Source organism: Marmota flaviventris, chromosome 4 (assembly GCF_047511675.1).
Source record: "Marmota flaviventris isolate mMarFla1 chromosome 4, mMarFla1.hap1, whole genome shotgun sequence".
Taxonomy (NCBI): Eukaryota; Metazoa; Chordata; class Mammalia; order Rodentia; family Sciuridae; genus Marmota; species Marmota flaviventris.
In genome coordinates, this window is record NC_092501.1 from 125,374,777 (window position 1) to 125,389,474 (window position 14,698).

Consider the following 14,698-nt stretch of genomic DNA (forward strand, 5'->3'; position numbering starts at 1 on the left):
CTTTTTAGGAGTTCAAGTAACATTTTTTTTAGAAGTTGAAAATAACATAAACCTAGAAAGTATGTTTTCATAATAGACTTTTTTTTTAATTAGGTGGGTGTGGTGGTGCATTCTGTCCAGTAATCCCAGCAACTGAGGAAGGCTGAGGCAGGAGGATCACCAGTTTGAGGACAGCCTGAAACTTAGCAAGAAACTTAGTGAGATCTTGTCTCAAAATAAAAACTGAAAATTTTTATTGGGAATGTAGCTCAGTGGTAAGGTACCCCAGGGTTAAATTCCTGGTACCAGAAACAAAAAACAAACAAATAAAACTGCTGGTGGGGAGAGTATTAGTGTATTTTTGAGAAATCTATCAGGCATACCAAAAGGAGAGAAATATTTTCCATATTTTCTATTAATGAGGCATAATGTGAATGTTTCAGAATATACTATGAGCAAGAATTTGGGAAATAAGATATGGAAGAACATTAGATGAATTTGCCAAGTGTAAAAAGATAATATCAGAGCAATTTTTTGTTGTTGTTTTGTTTTGGTACTGGGGATTGAATCCAAGGACATTAACCACTCAATCTTTTTTTTTTTTGTATTTTATTTAGAGGCAGGGTTTCACTGAGTTGCTTAGGGCCTCACTAAGTTGCTGAGGCTGCCTTTGAATTCACAATCCTCCAGCTTCAGCCTCCTGAGCCTCTGGGATTACAGATGTGTGCTACCATACTGGGCCAGAGCACTTATGGACACAGCTACATCACAGGAACAAATACACCTCATCCAAAATTGTCACCCTCACCCAATTTCCTCATTCTGTTTAAACATCTCTAAAATTCACAAATCTATAACTCTATTTTTCACTCAATACACTGCCCATTCCTTTTACAAGGCACTTCTGATTTGGTCAGTGTACCCTTAGCCCACATTCTAGAAACTAGAGCTAAATATCTCCTCAACCTCCACCTGTCTTTCATAAAAAGAATCCACCAATAAGCATGGTAAACATCCCTTTATTCAGAATTTACTTCCAAATTTCATAACAGCTTTGAAATTCAAAAAGCTTCAAACTGTGCCACCAATTCCAAGGCAAACATTGCGAACTGTATGTTCTCCCCTCTTCCTTAACCATTTTGTTTGGGGACATCCCATCAATTCCACTGCCACTGAAGGTGGCAAAGCATCCTACTTCTAGCCAATGAGATCTATATGGATATCTCCTGGTTAGAGCTAAAAACACATCTACTGCTTTCCCAATGAAAAGGGGGAAACTGGGCTGTGTCCTTTTGCCTCTTTCTTCTTTATGCCTAGAATATGGGCTTAATATTTGGATATGTGGAAACTTTCTGGTGGGCAAAATAAAAAAAAAAAAAACTTATTGAAGAAAAATGAGAGAGCTGATGCCCAGTGCTGCTGTCGAGCAACAACGGCAGCCCAGCCTTTTCTGGTGTGTGTGTGTGTGTGTGTGTGTGTGTGTGTGTGTGTGTGTGTTTAGACCTCTTTGTTCTAAGCCACTGTTGTAAAGTTCCATTTCCTGGAGCATGATCCTAAATGATTCAAGCACCACTGCACCCTAGCCACCCACTTTAATCTGAATACTTTTCATGCTCAAAAGGCATTTCTTGGTCTAAAATGCCTCCCACTAAAAGATTTGGCAGTTTCTTTTAAAGGTAAACATGTATTTAACATTATGACAAGCCAATCCCACTCTAAGGTATTTATCCAAGTCAAATATAAAACATATACTCAAAACAAAAATTATATATGAATTTTATAAAGGCTTTATAAAGGTCAAATACTGGAATCAACCCTCAATTAGGAAAAGGATAAATAAACTGATACAACCACACAATGAAAGAAAAAAACATTCTGCAATAAAAAGTGAATCGTGCTACATACAAGAACATAGATAAACCTTGAATCAGACTCAAGAAGCCACATACTGCATGATTATACATACATGGCACTCTGCAAAGGCATGACTATATGAACAGAACACAGTTTTGACAGGAGCAGTGGGGCATACTTATAATTCCAGTGACTCGGGAGGCTGAAGCAGGAGGATTACAAGTTCAAGACCAGCCTCAACAATTTAGTGAGACCCTATCTCAAAGTAAAAAATAAAAGAGGCTACGGGTGTGGCTCAGTGGTTAAGTGCCCCCAGATTCAATCAACAGTATTGAGGAAAAAAAAAAAAGAACAGATAAGTGGTTGCCAGGAGAGGCCAACCACAAAGGACATGATGGAATTTGGAGGTGATGAAACACCATTATATTTATTTGTGGTGGTATTTATGTAACTTTATACATTTGTCATAACTGCCCATTAAAAAGGGTGAATTATACACTATGCTATATTATACCTTAAAACAAATTAGGGCAGCATTTCACCTCTTACAGGAAACCCTGCAAAACAAACTGATGTGCCTCTGAAAGACCAGACATTATTGTCCCTACATGGCTAAAATTAATGCTTCAATTGCCATGGTCTTATGGGCACCTCTTTTTTATTTTTCCTACATCTCCACTTGGAAATATGAGTCTTAAAGGCAAGAGTCCACTCCTGTTTGTTTTTGGTGACCTTAGTCATAAATAGCAAAACCTTTGCTCTTTCAAATACTGAATAGTTACCTCAAATTTCAAGCTAAACTACTGTCAAGAAGTTACTCATAGATTTCATAATTTCCACTAATCCATATTCAAAGGTTGCTGAGATTTCCTGCTAACATTAGAAAATCAAACTAGTCTTTAACCAGGGACTGTCATATAAATACATACTACCTAAGCTAGTTTTCACCTTCAAATAATAATACTCTCAAGTTTCTCCAGCCAGTGGAAGTATTTTTCTTTAAGCACTTGTTTCATAAAACCACAAGGGGGCACAGTTTACATTCAGGCTGGGACAAGCTACTTTAGAAAGCAGTGCATTCAGAAATAACTTGGGTTTGTCTCAGTGGTCTGTCCTATGTGGTGAGAATTTGAGGCTCAAAAATCCAGCATTTTAAGTGCTACTGGTGACATTACTGACTTGCAACCATAACTACTAATCAGATCAACACATTTCTGCCCAACTTCTCTAAAAACAATGAGTATTGTTCAAAATTTCAGCAAGCTTTCTCTAATCACTTATTGTATGCAACAAAATAGAATTACAACCAAAATAAAAATAATTTAAAACCCCACTTACATTATTAATATTTACAAGCATTCCTTATATCTCTGATACCCTGGGATATTTAAAAGCCATGTGAAAGATATTCTTACCTAATGCTTACCATTTATTCAAGAATAAAAAACAAATGCAAAAAGTTTGCCAACAGGGCAATAAGGGACATCTATGCTAAATAGGCATAGAAGGGGACTCCATATTGAAAGAACAGCAAGACATTCCTCTAAAGAAATGAGGGGAAAAATATCCCCCAACATGGCAGGACTTCTGCTGGGCTAAGAGCAGTGACTAGGGAAAAAAAAAAAAAAAAAAAAAAAAACCCCAATCAATAAATGGGCCAAGGAGCTGAACAGACACTTCTCAGAAGATATATAATCGATTAACAAATATATGAAAAAAAAAATGTTCAATCCCTAGTAATTAGAGAAATGTAAATCAAAACTACTCTAAGATTTCATCTCACTCTAGTCAGAATGATAGTTATTAAGAATACAAGTAACAATAAGTGTTGGCAAGGATGTAGGGGGAAAAGGCACACTTATACATTGCTAGTGAGATTGCAAATTGGTACAACCAATCTGGAAAGCAGTATGGAGATTCCTTAGAAAACTTGGAATGGAACCACCATTTGACCCAGCTATCCCACTCCTCAGTTTATACCCAAAGGACTTAAAAATAGCATACTACAGTGACACAGGCACATCAATGTTTATAGCAGCACAATTCACAATAGCTAAATTGTGGAACCAACCTCGATGTCCTTCAACAGATGAATGGATAAAGAAACTATGATATATACATATATATATATATACATATATACATATATATATATATATACATATATACATATATATATATATATATATATATATGTATATATATATATATATATATATATCTTCCCAATGGAATATTACTCAGCATTAAAAGGGAATAAAATCATGGCATTTGCAGGTAAATGGACGGAGTTGGAGAATATCATGCTAAGTGAAGCAAGCCAATCTGAAAAAACAAAGGCCAAATGTTTTCTCTGATAATTGGATGCTGATCCATAATGGGGGTGGGGGAGAGCAGAGGAGGAATAGAGGAACTCTGGATAGAGCAAAGGGAAGGGAGGGGGCCCATGGGTAGGAAAGATGGTAGAATGAGATGGACATCATTACCCTAGGTACATGTAAGAAGACACAAATGGTGTGACTCTATGTACAAGCAGAGAAATGAAAATGTGTGCTCCATTAGTGTACTATGAACTGAAATGCATTCTGCTATCATGTATAACAAATCAGAACAAATAAATAAATTAAAAAAAAATTTCTAGAAGCATTAGCAAAACTAAGAGGTCAAGGGCTAGGGATGTAGCTCAGCTGGAAGAAGAGTTTCCTAGCATGACCAAGGCCCAGGGTTTGATCCCCAGCGTGGGAAAAAGAAGAAAAAGAAAACTGAGAGGTTAAAGTCTAAAAACCTGTATGAAATATGATAAATAGCAAGTTTAGCTGAGACCCTAAATTTCTCTAAGTAATAATGTGACAATAATCAAAAAAGATAAACTAGCTCACATTAGAATCCTGAGTGCCAGTTTTAAGGAGCTTTGATTTGTTATTTTCACCTTGCTAAGATAAAATCAGTTTAACAGAAATTTTAAGTTTATATTACACAGTCTTCTGTATAACTAAGAAACATACATATACTGAACATTTAATTTTCGACCACAAAAGAACAAATACAAAAAAAATAAAATAAAACTTCTCATCATCAAGTAAGTTCCTTAAGTCAGATAACACTGCTGGGCATTCACTTGCAGAGTATATTTCAATTGTGTGGTTCTCTGGAACAAGACATAGAACGTCTTTACATTGAACCAGGGTCAAGACTGCCAGGTGAGTGAGATAAAGAACAATGGATGATGTTATTTAAGGGCACTGAGGTACTGACCCGAGTGGCTGAAGTGCGCTATGTTGGGTAAGGCAGTGAAGAGAGAAAGGGAGTGCAAGAAAGAAGGTAAAACACAAGTTAAGGGATGGGAAGACTCAACTAGTCCAAACCCACACAGAGGGTAACAGTAATAGGTGGGTGGATGTGTGGGAAGGGATGATCAAAAAGGAGTATGTCTGGGGGCTGGGGCTGGGGCTCAGTGGCAGAGCGCTTGCCTTACACATGTGAGGCACTGGGTTCGATCCTCAGCACCACATAAAAATAAATGAATAAAATAAAGACATGCTGTTCATCTACAATTACAAAAAATTTTAAAAAAGAAATAGAAAAAAAAAAGGAGTATGTCTAACTTGAAAATTCAGTGGCCATGAAGGTAAGTGGCTGAAACCGCATGGAAGTGAAGAACACTGGAAATCCGAAGGTTAAAAGGTAGTGAATGAGTTCAAACTATACATACTACCTTTGCAGCATCTATCATGCCAAGAGCAGGTGGCAAAGACAACTTCTCTTGTTAAGAATTACTGGGGGTAGATGGTAGAATTGAAGAGAGAACTACGAACAGATGGCAGAAAGCTCACAGAAGGGCCATGGAATAATCATCTGGAATCCCCATCAACATAGGTCCAACATATGTCACAAAATCTATTGTCACTTTTTGTTCTTGTTTTATGTGAGCTTTCATTAGCAATCTCAATTGCTAATCCAATCTTTCTATTGAAATTCTCTCCTCCACTGTTCCATGATAGGAAGTCCTATTTCTTATGCCTGTCTGGCTCCCACTCCACAGATATATTTGGTCTCTATTAGACCTTTAAATGTTGGAAAGGATCAAGATTCTCTGTTAGGCTACCCTCTCTTTTCATTTCTCTCTGCCTCCCTCTCCCCCCTCGGGATCTATTCCACATTCAAAGCTCCATAATTCAAAAAAAATCTCTGACCCAGGCCTGCCAAGTATCAATGCTTACTCAACATCTTCAAGCAGCTAAAATAACAATGAAATCAAAGTATACAAAATCAACCCTGACTCCTTCCAGGGTTCTCTATCTCAGCTACCATCTTTCATTGAAGTGCTCAGTCCAGAAACTTGGAAGTCCCCTGAAAACCTCTCTCCTTCTCAACCTCATAACCATTTAATCACCAAGTACTGTCTATTTTCACCTCCCAAATGTTCGGCATACACCAGTTCTCTCCATCCCTGCATCAGACACCCTTTTAAAGCTCTATAATTTCTTATCTATACTTTCAGCTCCTTGAACATGCCAATCACTGGCCACTACTCCCTGCCTACTCCTTATCTTTTCATAGTCCTGAGTTCAGATCAACCTTCTTTAGTCATGAAAAACCCTAACCTTCTAGACTACATGAGGTCCTCTTCCTCTTCCATGCTGAAAGGGAAGAAAAGTGGAGGACTGTGGGAGAGGGCAATAGCTACATAGTAGAAGAATCATTGAAGTTGCTTACCATTAATTTAATAGTGGTTCCATGTTTCCCATTTATGTAAAAATTTAATTTATACAACCACTAGAACTAAAAGAACCAAAGTTAGCAAATCTAAAGTTCATTTCTGACCTTCCTTATTGCCTTAAGTAAACTTAAAACATGACTCAATAAGAATTTAATAATTTCATTTACTTTATAATCATTGCTGACTAGTAACCATTTCATTTCCCTCAAAAGAATTAAACATTTATATAAGGGAAAGCACCACTTAAATGTATTGTCCTCCAATTGATCAAAGTCAGAGATAAGTATCAAGGGGAAAAACAAAAAATCTTAGTGTCTTAATAGGCCACTTCCACCCAACTAGAGGATACAATCTTCAACACCATCATTGTCAGCTGGTTTCCCTCAGAATTACCTCTAAAGTCTTAAAAGGCAATAACTAACTTTTTCACAGAATCTAATGCTTACAATTGACCTTGGTCAAAAACTGCAAAATCTTTGTTCTTTCAAATACAGAACATTTACCTCAAATTTCAAACTAAACTACTGTCAAGAAGTTACTCAAGGATCTCATATTTTCCATTAAGAAATATTCAAAGGTTGCTGAGATTTCTTGCTAACATTAGAAAATTAAACTAGAAACCAGCTGATAACATCTGGCACATCACTACCTGCAAAAATGGATTTAAACTGAAAATTTCTAAGTTGAACAAAGGACAAATGCAACCTGCTAGTCCAAAGAGTATTAAGTATCTTTCTTGAACTTTAAAAATAACTTCTCTCTTTTTCATCTTAGGCTCTCATTTTTTAATTCCAGGAAAATAGCATTTGACTTTAAAAGTACACTGATCATTAAAATAGTTGAGCCTTAGTCTTCTGCTTCAGGATGAAGTATCTGAAAAGATAGTAAAACAGAGCCCTAGTGGGATTTTTCATAAATATATTCTAGCTAGACATCAACTAAATTTTCTTACCTTACAAATCTAAAACCACAAGCCATAATGAAAGGCTCAAATTTCTTAAACTTTAATTACAGAAATGAATTCCTGGTCTTTTTATAGATAGCAAATGTGTCTTATTCATTGCTATATCCCCTTTGCCTAGCACATAGCAACCATTCAACAATTCTCTATTGAATAATCAAAAGAATAAACATAGCAAAGTATTACACACTTTAAAAATAAAAGCACACACCCATTAATGCCTCAGTCACTGAATATCTAATAGTGGCTTACAGTAGCTCCCTCTCAAAGAATATAGTCCAATTATGAAATATTTGTTATCTAAATAGAATTCTTATTAAGTCTCCCCAAGAAAACTACATTCAGTAATAATCTCATATAATACTAGCTTATAGTCCCGCTCCCTAGCGCTAACATTACAAAGGAATTCAATGAATTTAACTACACTTTTAAAAAATACATGTCTATCTTAAAATCAAGTAACAATATTTTTTAAAATAATTTAAAAAAATATTTTCTTTTTAGTTGTAGACAGACACAATACCTTTATTTTATTTTTTTATGTGGTGCTAAGGATTGAACCCAGTGCCTCACACATGCAAGGCAAGCGCTGTACTGCTGAGCCACAACCCCAGCCCCAAGTAGCAATATTCTTAAAGTTACTATGTACCAACTCTGAAGGACTAGTCATTTTCAGCTGAATATTTGCAATGTTAAAAAAAACAAATTTCCTTTTACAAGTTATTAAGATCAGACTGGCCATTATTTTGAAGTACCCACAGTATAAGAAGTTTATTTTTCTAGTTGTGAACTCTTTATACTCACTTTCTTCTTTCTTCCCTCCATCTTGCAATCTCCTCTGGCGTGTCTAACTTGATCTTCTTCATACCAGGAGCATGCATCTAGGGGCAAAAAGCCTGCTGAACACCAGGAAGCATATTGTGTGCTTCTGATTGACTGGAAAACTTTGTATCAAACACTAAATTTATAAGCAGAAATTATTTTAAAACTAAGTTAAGCAGGTTTTATCCATCCTTATTATGACTTTTCCTTTAAGGAAAAAGGAATAATTTCTCATATATTTAAATTAATGTTATTGATGGGGAACAAAAGGAGTAACATAACTGTAGTTATAAAGCCAATTTTTCTTTTTTTTCATATATAAACACACACTCCAAATTTCTATTAAAAATATAAATAAAAGGCCATTTTGCTACATAAATTTGTGAACAACCAAGGAAAGCCAACTTTCTTTTTTTTAAATTTTTTAAAACATTTTAGATAAAATTTTTCAAACAATACTTAAGATCCATAGCATCTTTATAGGATGGGGAGCTATAATAACCTATTTTCTCAATTGATTTTAAATATCCAAGTAAATAATTTACCAACCAATATTGAGGATGGCATCTGAAGAAATGAGTAGACATAAAAATTTTAAGAGCTGGGATTGTGGCTCAGTGGTAGAGCACTTGCCTAGTAGGAGGCACAGGGTCTGATTCTCAGCCCCACATAAAAATAAATGAATAAAATAAAGGTCCATCAACAACCAAAAAATTTTTTAAACATTAAGTAGCAAGTTATAAAACCAGTACAAAATTTAGAGTCAAAAAACTCAAGTGCAAGATTCTTAGGAATATTATATTTTTAATCTGTTAGAATTAGGCCTATATTTACCTATTCACACAGTTGTTTGTGAGGATAAAATTGAGTAAGAGATGTAAAACTCCCTTACAAAGTACTCCATAAATATTACTTCTTATTAGACCAAGTGAATAAAAAGCCGTGAAAGAACAGATTAATAAAACAAGAAGAGCATGTAGCCAAAAAAAGAAAAAGTTTAAAAAAACTCAAAGACTTACATGTTTCCAGTGAAACTGGACAATCTTCTCATGTGCAGTAAAAGAGCAATCTACTTCAGGACACTGTAACAGTTGTTTAAAAAGACTATTTAATGTTTTCACACTAAGTTTACCCTTTTACATATACAGAGATGTATTCTGGTCTTGTTATATAATTATCCATCTATACAGCCATACTACTTTGTTCTTATGTCAACAGCAAAACAGAGATCACTCCAAAGCACAGCTGTATTTAAAAAGAAAAGATGGTAAGGTACGGTGGCACATGCCTGTAATCCCAGAAAATCAGGAAGCTGAGGCAGGAGGATCACAAGTTGGAGGCCAGTCTGGGCAATTTAGCAAGACCTCATCTCAAAATTAAAAATAGCTCAGTAGTACAGCAACTCCTGGGCTAAATCCCTAGTAGCTTAAAGTAGAGCACCCCTGGGTTAAATTGAAAGGAAGGAAGGAAGGAAGAAGAAAGGAGAGGGAGGAAGAGAGAAAGAAAAGAGAAAAATAAAGAAATAACATTTTCAAAGTATATAGCACAGTATATTTCATTTACTTCATTTAGGTAAAAAGCTTGACATCGGCAATGCTATAAAATGTGCTAAAGTTGAAAAATATTTCTATAAATGAAGAGAGAACTTTTTCAAACTAAGAACTTTCTTTTTCTTTTTTTTTTAACTTTTAAAAACATTCTAGATAAAATTTTTCAAAAAATACTTAAGATCCACAGCATCTTTACAAGGTGGTGAGCTAAGGCAAATTATAGTGTGGTTAAATAGTCAAGGAACCTTAACCTTGACCTTGAGCCTTAACCTCTTTAAGGAAAAAGAATTTACAAAGATGCACAGGACAATGAGAGGGAAGGACCTAACTTTTAACAAGCAGTGGAGGTGCTCATGTTCAAAGAGCTGCCACCTCTCCCTTCTATGCTGGTATCTTACTATCCCTGAAGCAGAGGGCATCCCTCTCTCAAACCACAAACTCCAATGCCACTGTCTCTATTCATCAAGTCATCAAAGAACATTTCTATAACAACTACGAACTTTTAAGAAACACACACTCCGAATTTTCTGTCAAAAATATATATAAAATATATATTTCATTTTGCTACATAAATTTCAGAACAACCAAGGAAACCTACTTTTGTATGTTCAGACATGTGTTTGTCATGCTTTTCTTGATCTTTAAAACCACGATCACAGGTATCACAAAATAAGTGAAAAACTTGTTCCTTTCTTTTCTGTAAACAAAAAAAGAAGAGGGATTAGGCTTTTGGGGGTAAATCTCAAGTCAATAATACAAATGTAACTATCTGCCTAGTAACACATACTTGTGTGATATAACTAAATGTAAATCTAACTAGATTTAATCTAATGTAAACTATGAGTCAATTTTGAATTGGCAATCTAATTAAGACTCAGTACAGAAGATGTCAAAGGATCTAAAAATAAATATTTAAGGTAAACTTACATTTCATCTTTTAGGTAAAGCACTATTTCATGAATTTTTTAAAAAATCACAGAAGGGGGACAAAGAATCATTTCGGTAAGGATTAGTTGTTTCTGAGTCACAATTTGCTATTTTTATGCTTAAACATAACAAAAAGCTTATTATAATGATAGAATATATAGAAAATAGAACTCCAATTCTTTAATGCTAGGATTATGTTAATAAATATATGCACTTGCACAATATTTTGTAAACATAAGCCACAAAATTTTCATGTCAAGTGAAGGACACTAAATTCATGTTGTAGACAGATCCAACTTATTCTAAACTAATAGCATTGTTTATAGATTTTAAATTTAAAAGATCTGATCTGTAAACTATAGAATAAAGGAAGTTATCTTAATAAAGCATTATGCTTCTGAAGTATAAGCATATAATTATAGTGTGGTTAAACTGTTGCTCATTTTTAAAAATAAGACATTTTCATAAAATGATAGATGCCCACTTTTGAAAAAACTGAAATATTAAAATGAATAAACAATAAATAACATTTAGAGCACAAAAATCCTGTCTGAGTTTCAGATATTACTTTATGCATACAGGATAACTAAATACTAAATTAACCCAATTTTAATGCAAGAAAAAGAAACAGAAGCTACTACTTTTTTACTGTAGACACCCATTCTTAAAAGGCATTTCTCTGTTAAAAAAAAGATTATGAAAAAACAAAGTCGTTATAGTGTGTTTTTAAATACGTGCTTATAAGAAAAAATTTGGACTTCTAATCTCCCAAAATTCCATCCCTCATTTCTCAATCTGCTAGTAAGTTTTTAAATTATCAAATTCTAATAACATTTACAGTATTTGTAATTGTAGTTCTCAATTATTTTTACTCCTAATATTGTATTGAAAAAGATTCAATGTTTTCTTTTTCTATAATTTCTTCACTCATTTTTCAAAATAATTTTGCTTTAAGTCTTTACTTACAGCTAAGATCCTTAAAAATCGTATTGCAGCAAAGCTCTACTATGTCAATAATGAATGCAAAACATTGAAATAGATATGATAGAAACAAAAGATAAAATAATAGTAACAGAAGAATCAAACCATCATAGTCAAGAAATCTTAGAAATACCTTTTTTTTCTGTTTTTTGCCAGGAGAGAAGTTAACATTAGTGAATTTTGCATCATATTTTGGTGGAAAATAAGAATGATTAACTGAAAAACAAAAACAGATCCATTAATGTTTGCAACTGCTCAATTATTTACAATTTAATTTACTATTTAATTTACATCACAGATACTTGAGTAAAAACACCGGTAAACTACCCATTATAAGAAGAATAGCAGTTCTAACAAATTAGCAAAGACTATGATTAATGATTTTTTCAAATGAAGAAATACTGGTGAGATTACATGTCCATATATGTGTTAGGTACCTAGTACAGGAATGAACACTCTAAACCTGATGAAATTCTTTGAGTTATTTTAAATATTAGAAATGTAACCAGTGAGGGGTAGGATTGTGTGTGGCACTGGGTCCATCCTCAGCACCACATAAAAAATAAATAAATAAAGGTTAAAAAATGCTTAAAAAAAAAAAAAAGAAAGAAAGAAATGTAACTAGTGAAATCCCTAGTCCTAATCCTTCAGCATCAATTTCACACCAGGAAAACAAAAAGTTGTGAAATATGTGTCCTTTCAAATCCCACCCTTTCTACTCCCTTCCATTCTCATGACATGATTTAGAAACCCTGATCTTCTGCCTATGTTACTGTGCCAGCTTTCTAGATTGTCTTCCAGTGCCTAACCCCTCTCTTCCAACAGACCTTGCATTTCGATATCACAAAAATATTTCTCCAATAACGTCAATCAGGGTCAAAAATATGCAAATAAGGGGGGATATAGCTCAGTGGTATAGCACTTGCCTACCATGCATAAGGCCTTCGGTTCTATTCTCAACACTACCCAAGATCCCAAAAAATCTGCAAATGGCTTCCTAAAGTGAGATTCCAGGTTATTTTCTCATCCCACCCTTTCCCCATAATTTCCACATACTCTGCTTCAGTCACACCAGAACACTACAATCTCTAAAACTCATGTTATACTGATACATCTTTAACTCCACCTAAGAAGTAGCTCTTCCCAAATTCTACAGATCTCCTAAGGCTTCTAAAAACTTTTCCCAATTTTCTCTGCACTCTAAAAACTACCTTTTATATGCCTCTATCATCCAACATATTGTGCTGTGATTTATACATATCAAATCTGACCTAGCAAATTCATATTCCTACATCCAGTACACAGTAAACACTAATTGTTTGAATTCAATTTAATGTATACTGGGTTTTATAATGAATTGGATAATGATTTTAAGTGAACAATCTTTGTTTTACAAGCTCAATTCCCAGTTTTCTAAATCTGATTCATCCACTCTGCCCTATTTCAGTTAATAACCACTCCATCCTTCCAGTCATTTGGCAAAATTTCTCTCATACACCACATTCTATCTTTCAGCAAATCATTTTGATCCTTCCTTTAAAATATATCTGGGGTCTAATTAGTTCTCATCTGATTATTTCTCACCCCCAGATCTCTACCTGATCCAAGTCCCCAATATCACTGGAACAACTGCAGTAACTTTCTAACAATCTCCCTTTCAGTCAATTCCCATCAACAGCCGTAGGGTTCCTCTTAAAATACAAATCAGATCAGGACACTCTCCTGCACTACCCATCTCATAACAATAAAAGCCAGTCTCATCATCTACAAGGACCTACCAAGTCTGCCCTCAAGTTCTACCCTCATCCACAAGGACCTATGAAGTTTGCCCTCCTTCCCAATCTTCTACAATTGTACCCCAGGCTCAATCTTCTCTAGCCACAGTAGTTTTCAATCAGATGTACAGCTTCTGCCTGAAAGCCTTCACCATTACCTTTCCTTCTGCCTCCATTCCTCCTCAGAAGTATGCATAGTTCTGATCTCTCACCTCCCAGAAATCTGCTCCAATGAATACCAATGAAATTTAAAATTACACCATTATTCTTCTTTCTCTCTCTCAACAGCACTCATTACCTTCTAATTCACAATTCTGTTTATTGTCTATCTTACTACACTAGGGAGATACTAAGCTCCACAAAGACAGGATTTTTGATTTCTTCACTGCTATATTCTCAGCTCCTCATATATAGGTGGAATTCAAGAAACAACAGCTAATGAATGAGCAGGCAGGGGAATCATTCCATTAGAACATATTTTGAGACATCAATTACCAGACTCCAAGAGTACAGGGCAGAGTGATAATGAGGAAAAAAGAAATGGGATAGGTAGGAACAGAAAGCGGGATAAAGGGTGGTACCGCAAGGAACCACAGCCTACCTGGAGGATTGCAGGAGTTCTGCTGATGAGGGAAAGCACCAGGAGACTGTCCCCAGGACCAAGATGTCGAAGCCTGGAACTTCCAAGCAGGCTGGCCGCTGAGCTGAGGCTGAGAATCAAGGGGGGATTGGGAGTCGAAGGGGGGCTGCGTCCCGGGCAGAATCTGGGCATCAAAGGGGGGTGGCGCCCCGGAGAGAGGCTGGACCTTCATCCGGGGCTGCGCCTCAAATGAATGCTCTGATCTGGCAGCAGGCTGCAACGAAGGAGGCGGCACTGGCGGCAGCATTGCCCAGAATACCCAGTTGTCCCGCGGAGGGGCGGCGTTGCTCATGGGCCCCAACCTGGGAGTCGGTTCGGGGGCTGGAAACCACCCCGGAGGGCTCATAAAATTACTACCTGGCTCTGCCATGCTACCTTCTTCTAAGCTGGGAGCCCAGCGTGCGTCTGTGTAACAGGCCTTACACATCACTTCCGTTACTGCGAATTTCACGGCTCAGCCAATCACAAGCTGTTACATCATTGGTCGGC

The 14,698-nt window shown here is 35.7% G+C and overlaps 1 protein-coding gene across 1 annotated transcript in view; it reads right to left on the reverse strand.

Annotated features, from left to right (window-relative positions):
• Nucleotides 1–14,624, reverse strand: part of Nufip1 (nuclear FMR1 interacting protein 1) — a 42,843-nt gene extending 28,219 nt beyond the window's left edge. The window contains exons 1-5 of the mRNA XM_027928853.2: nucleotides 14,171–14,624; nucleotides 11,928–12,010; nucleotides 10,485–10,583; nucleotides 9,356–9,418; nucleotides 8,319–8,395 (exon numbers count right to left, since the gene is read on the reverse strand). Coding sequence (XP_027784654.1) covers nucleotides 8,319–8,395; nucleotides 9,356–9,418; nucleotides 10,485–10,583; nucleotides 11,928–12,010; nucleotides 14,171–14,579 — 731 coding nt within the window. The 5' untranslated portion in view covers nucleotides 14,580–14,624. The remainder of the gene's footprint in view (nucleotides 1–8,318; nucleotides 8,396–9,355; nucleotides 9,419–10,484; nucleotides 10,584–11,927; nucleotides 12,011–14,170) is intronic.
• Nucleotides 14,625–14,698: the final 74 nt, after the last annotated feature.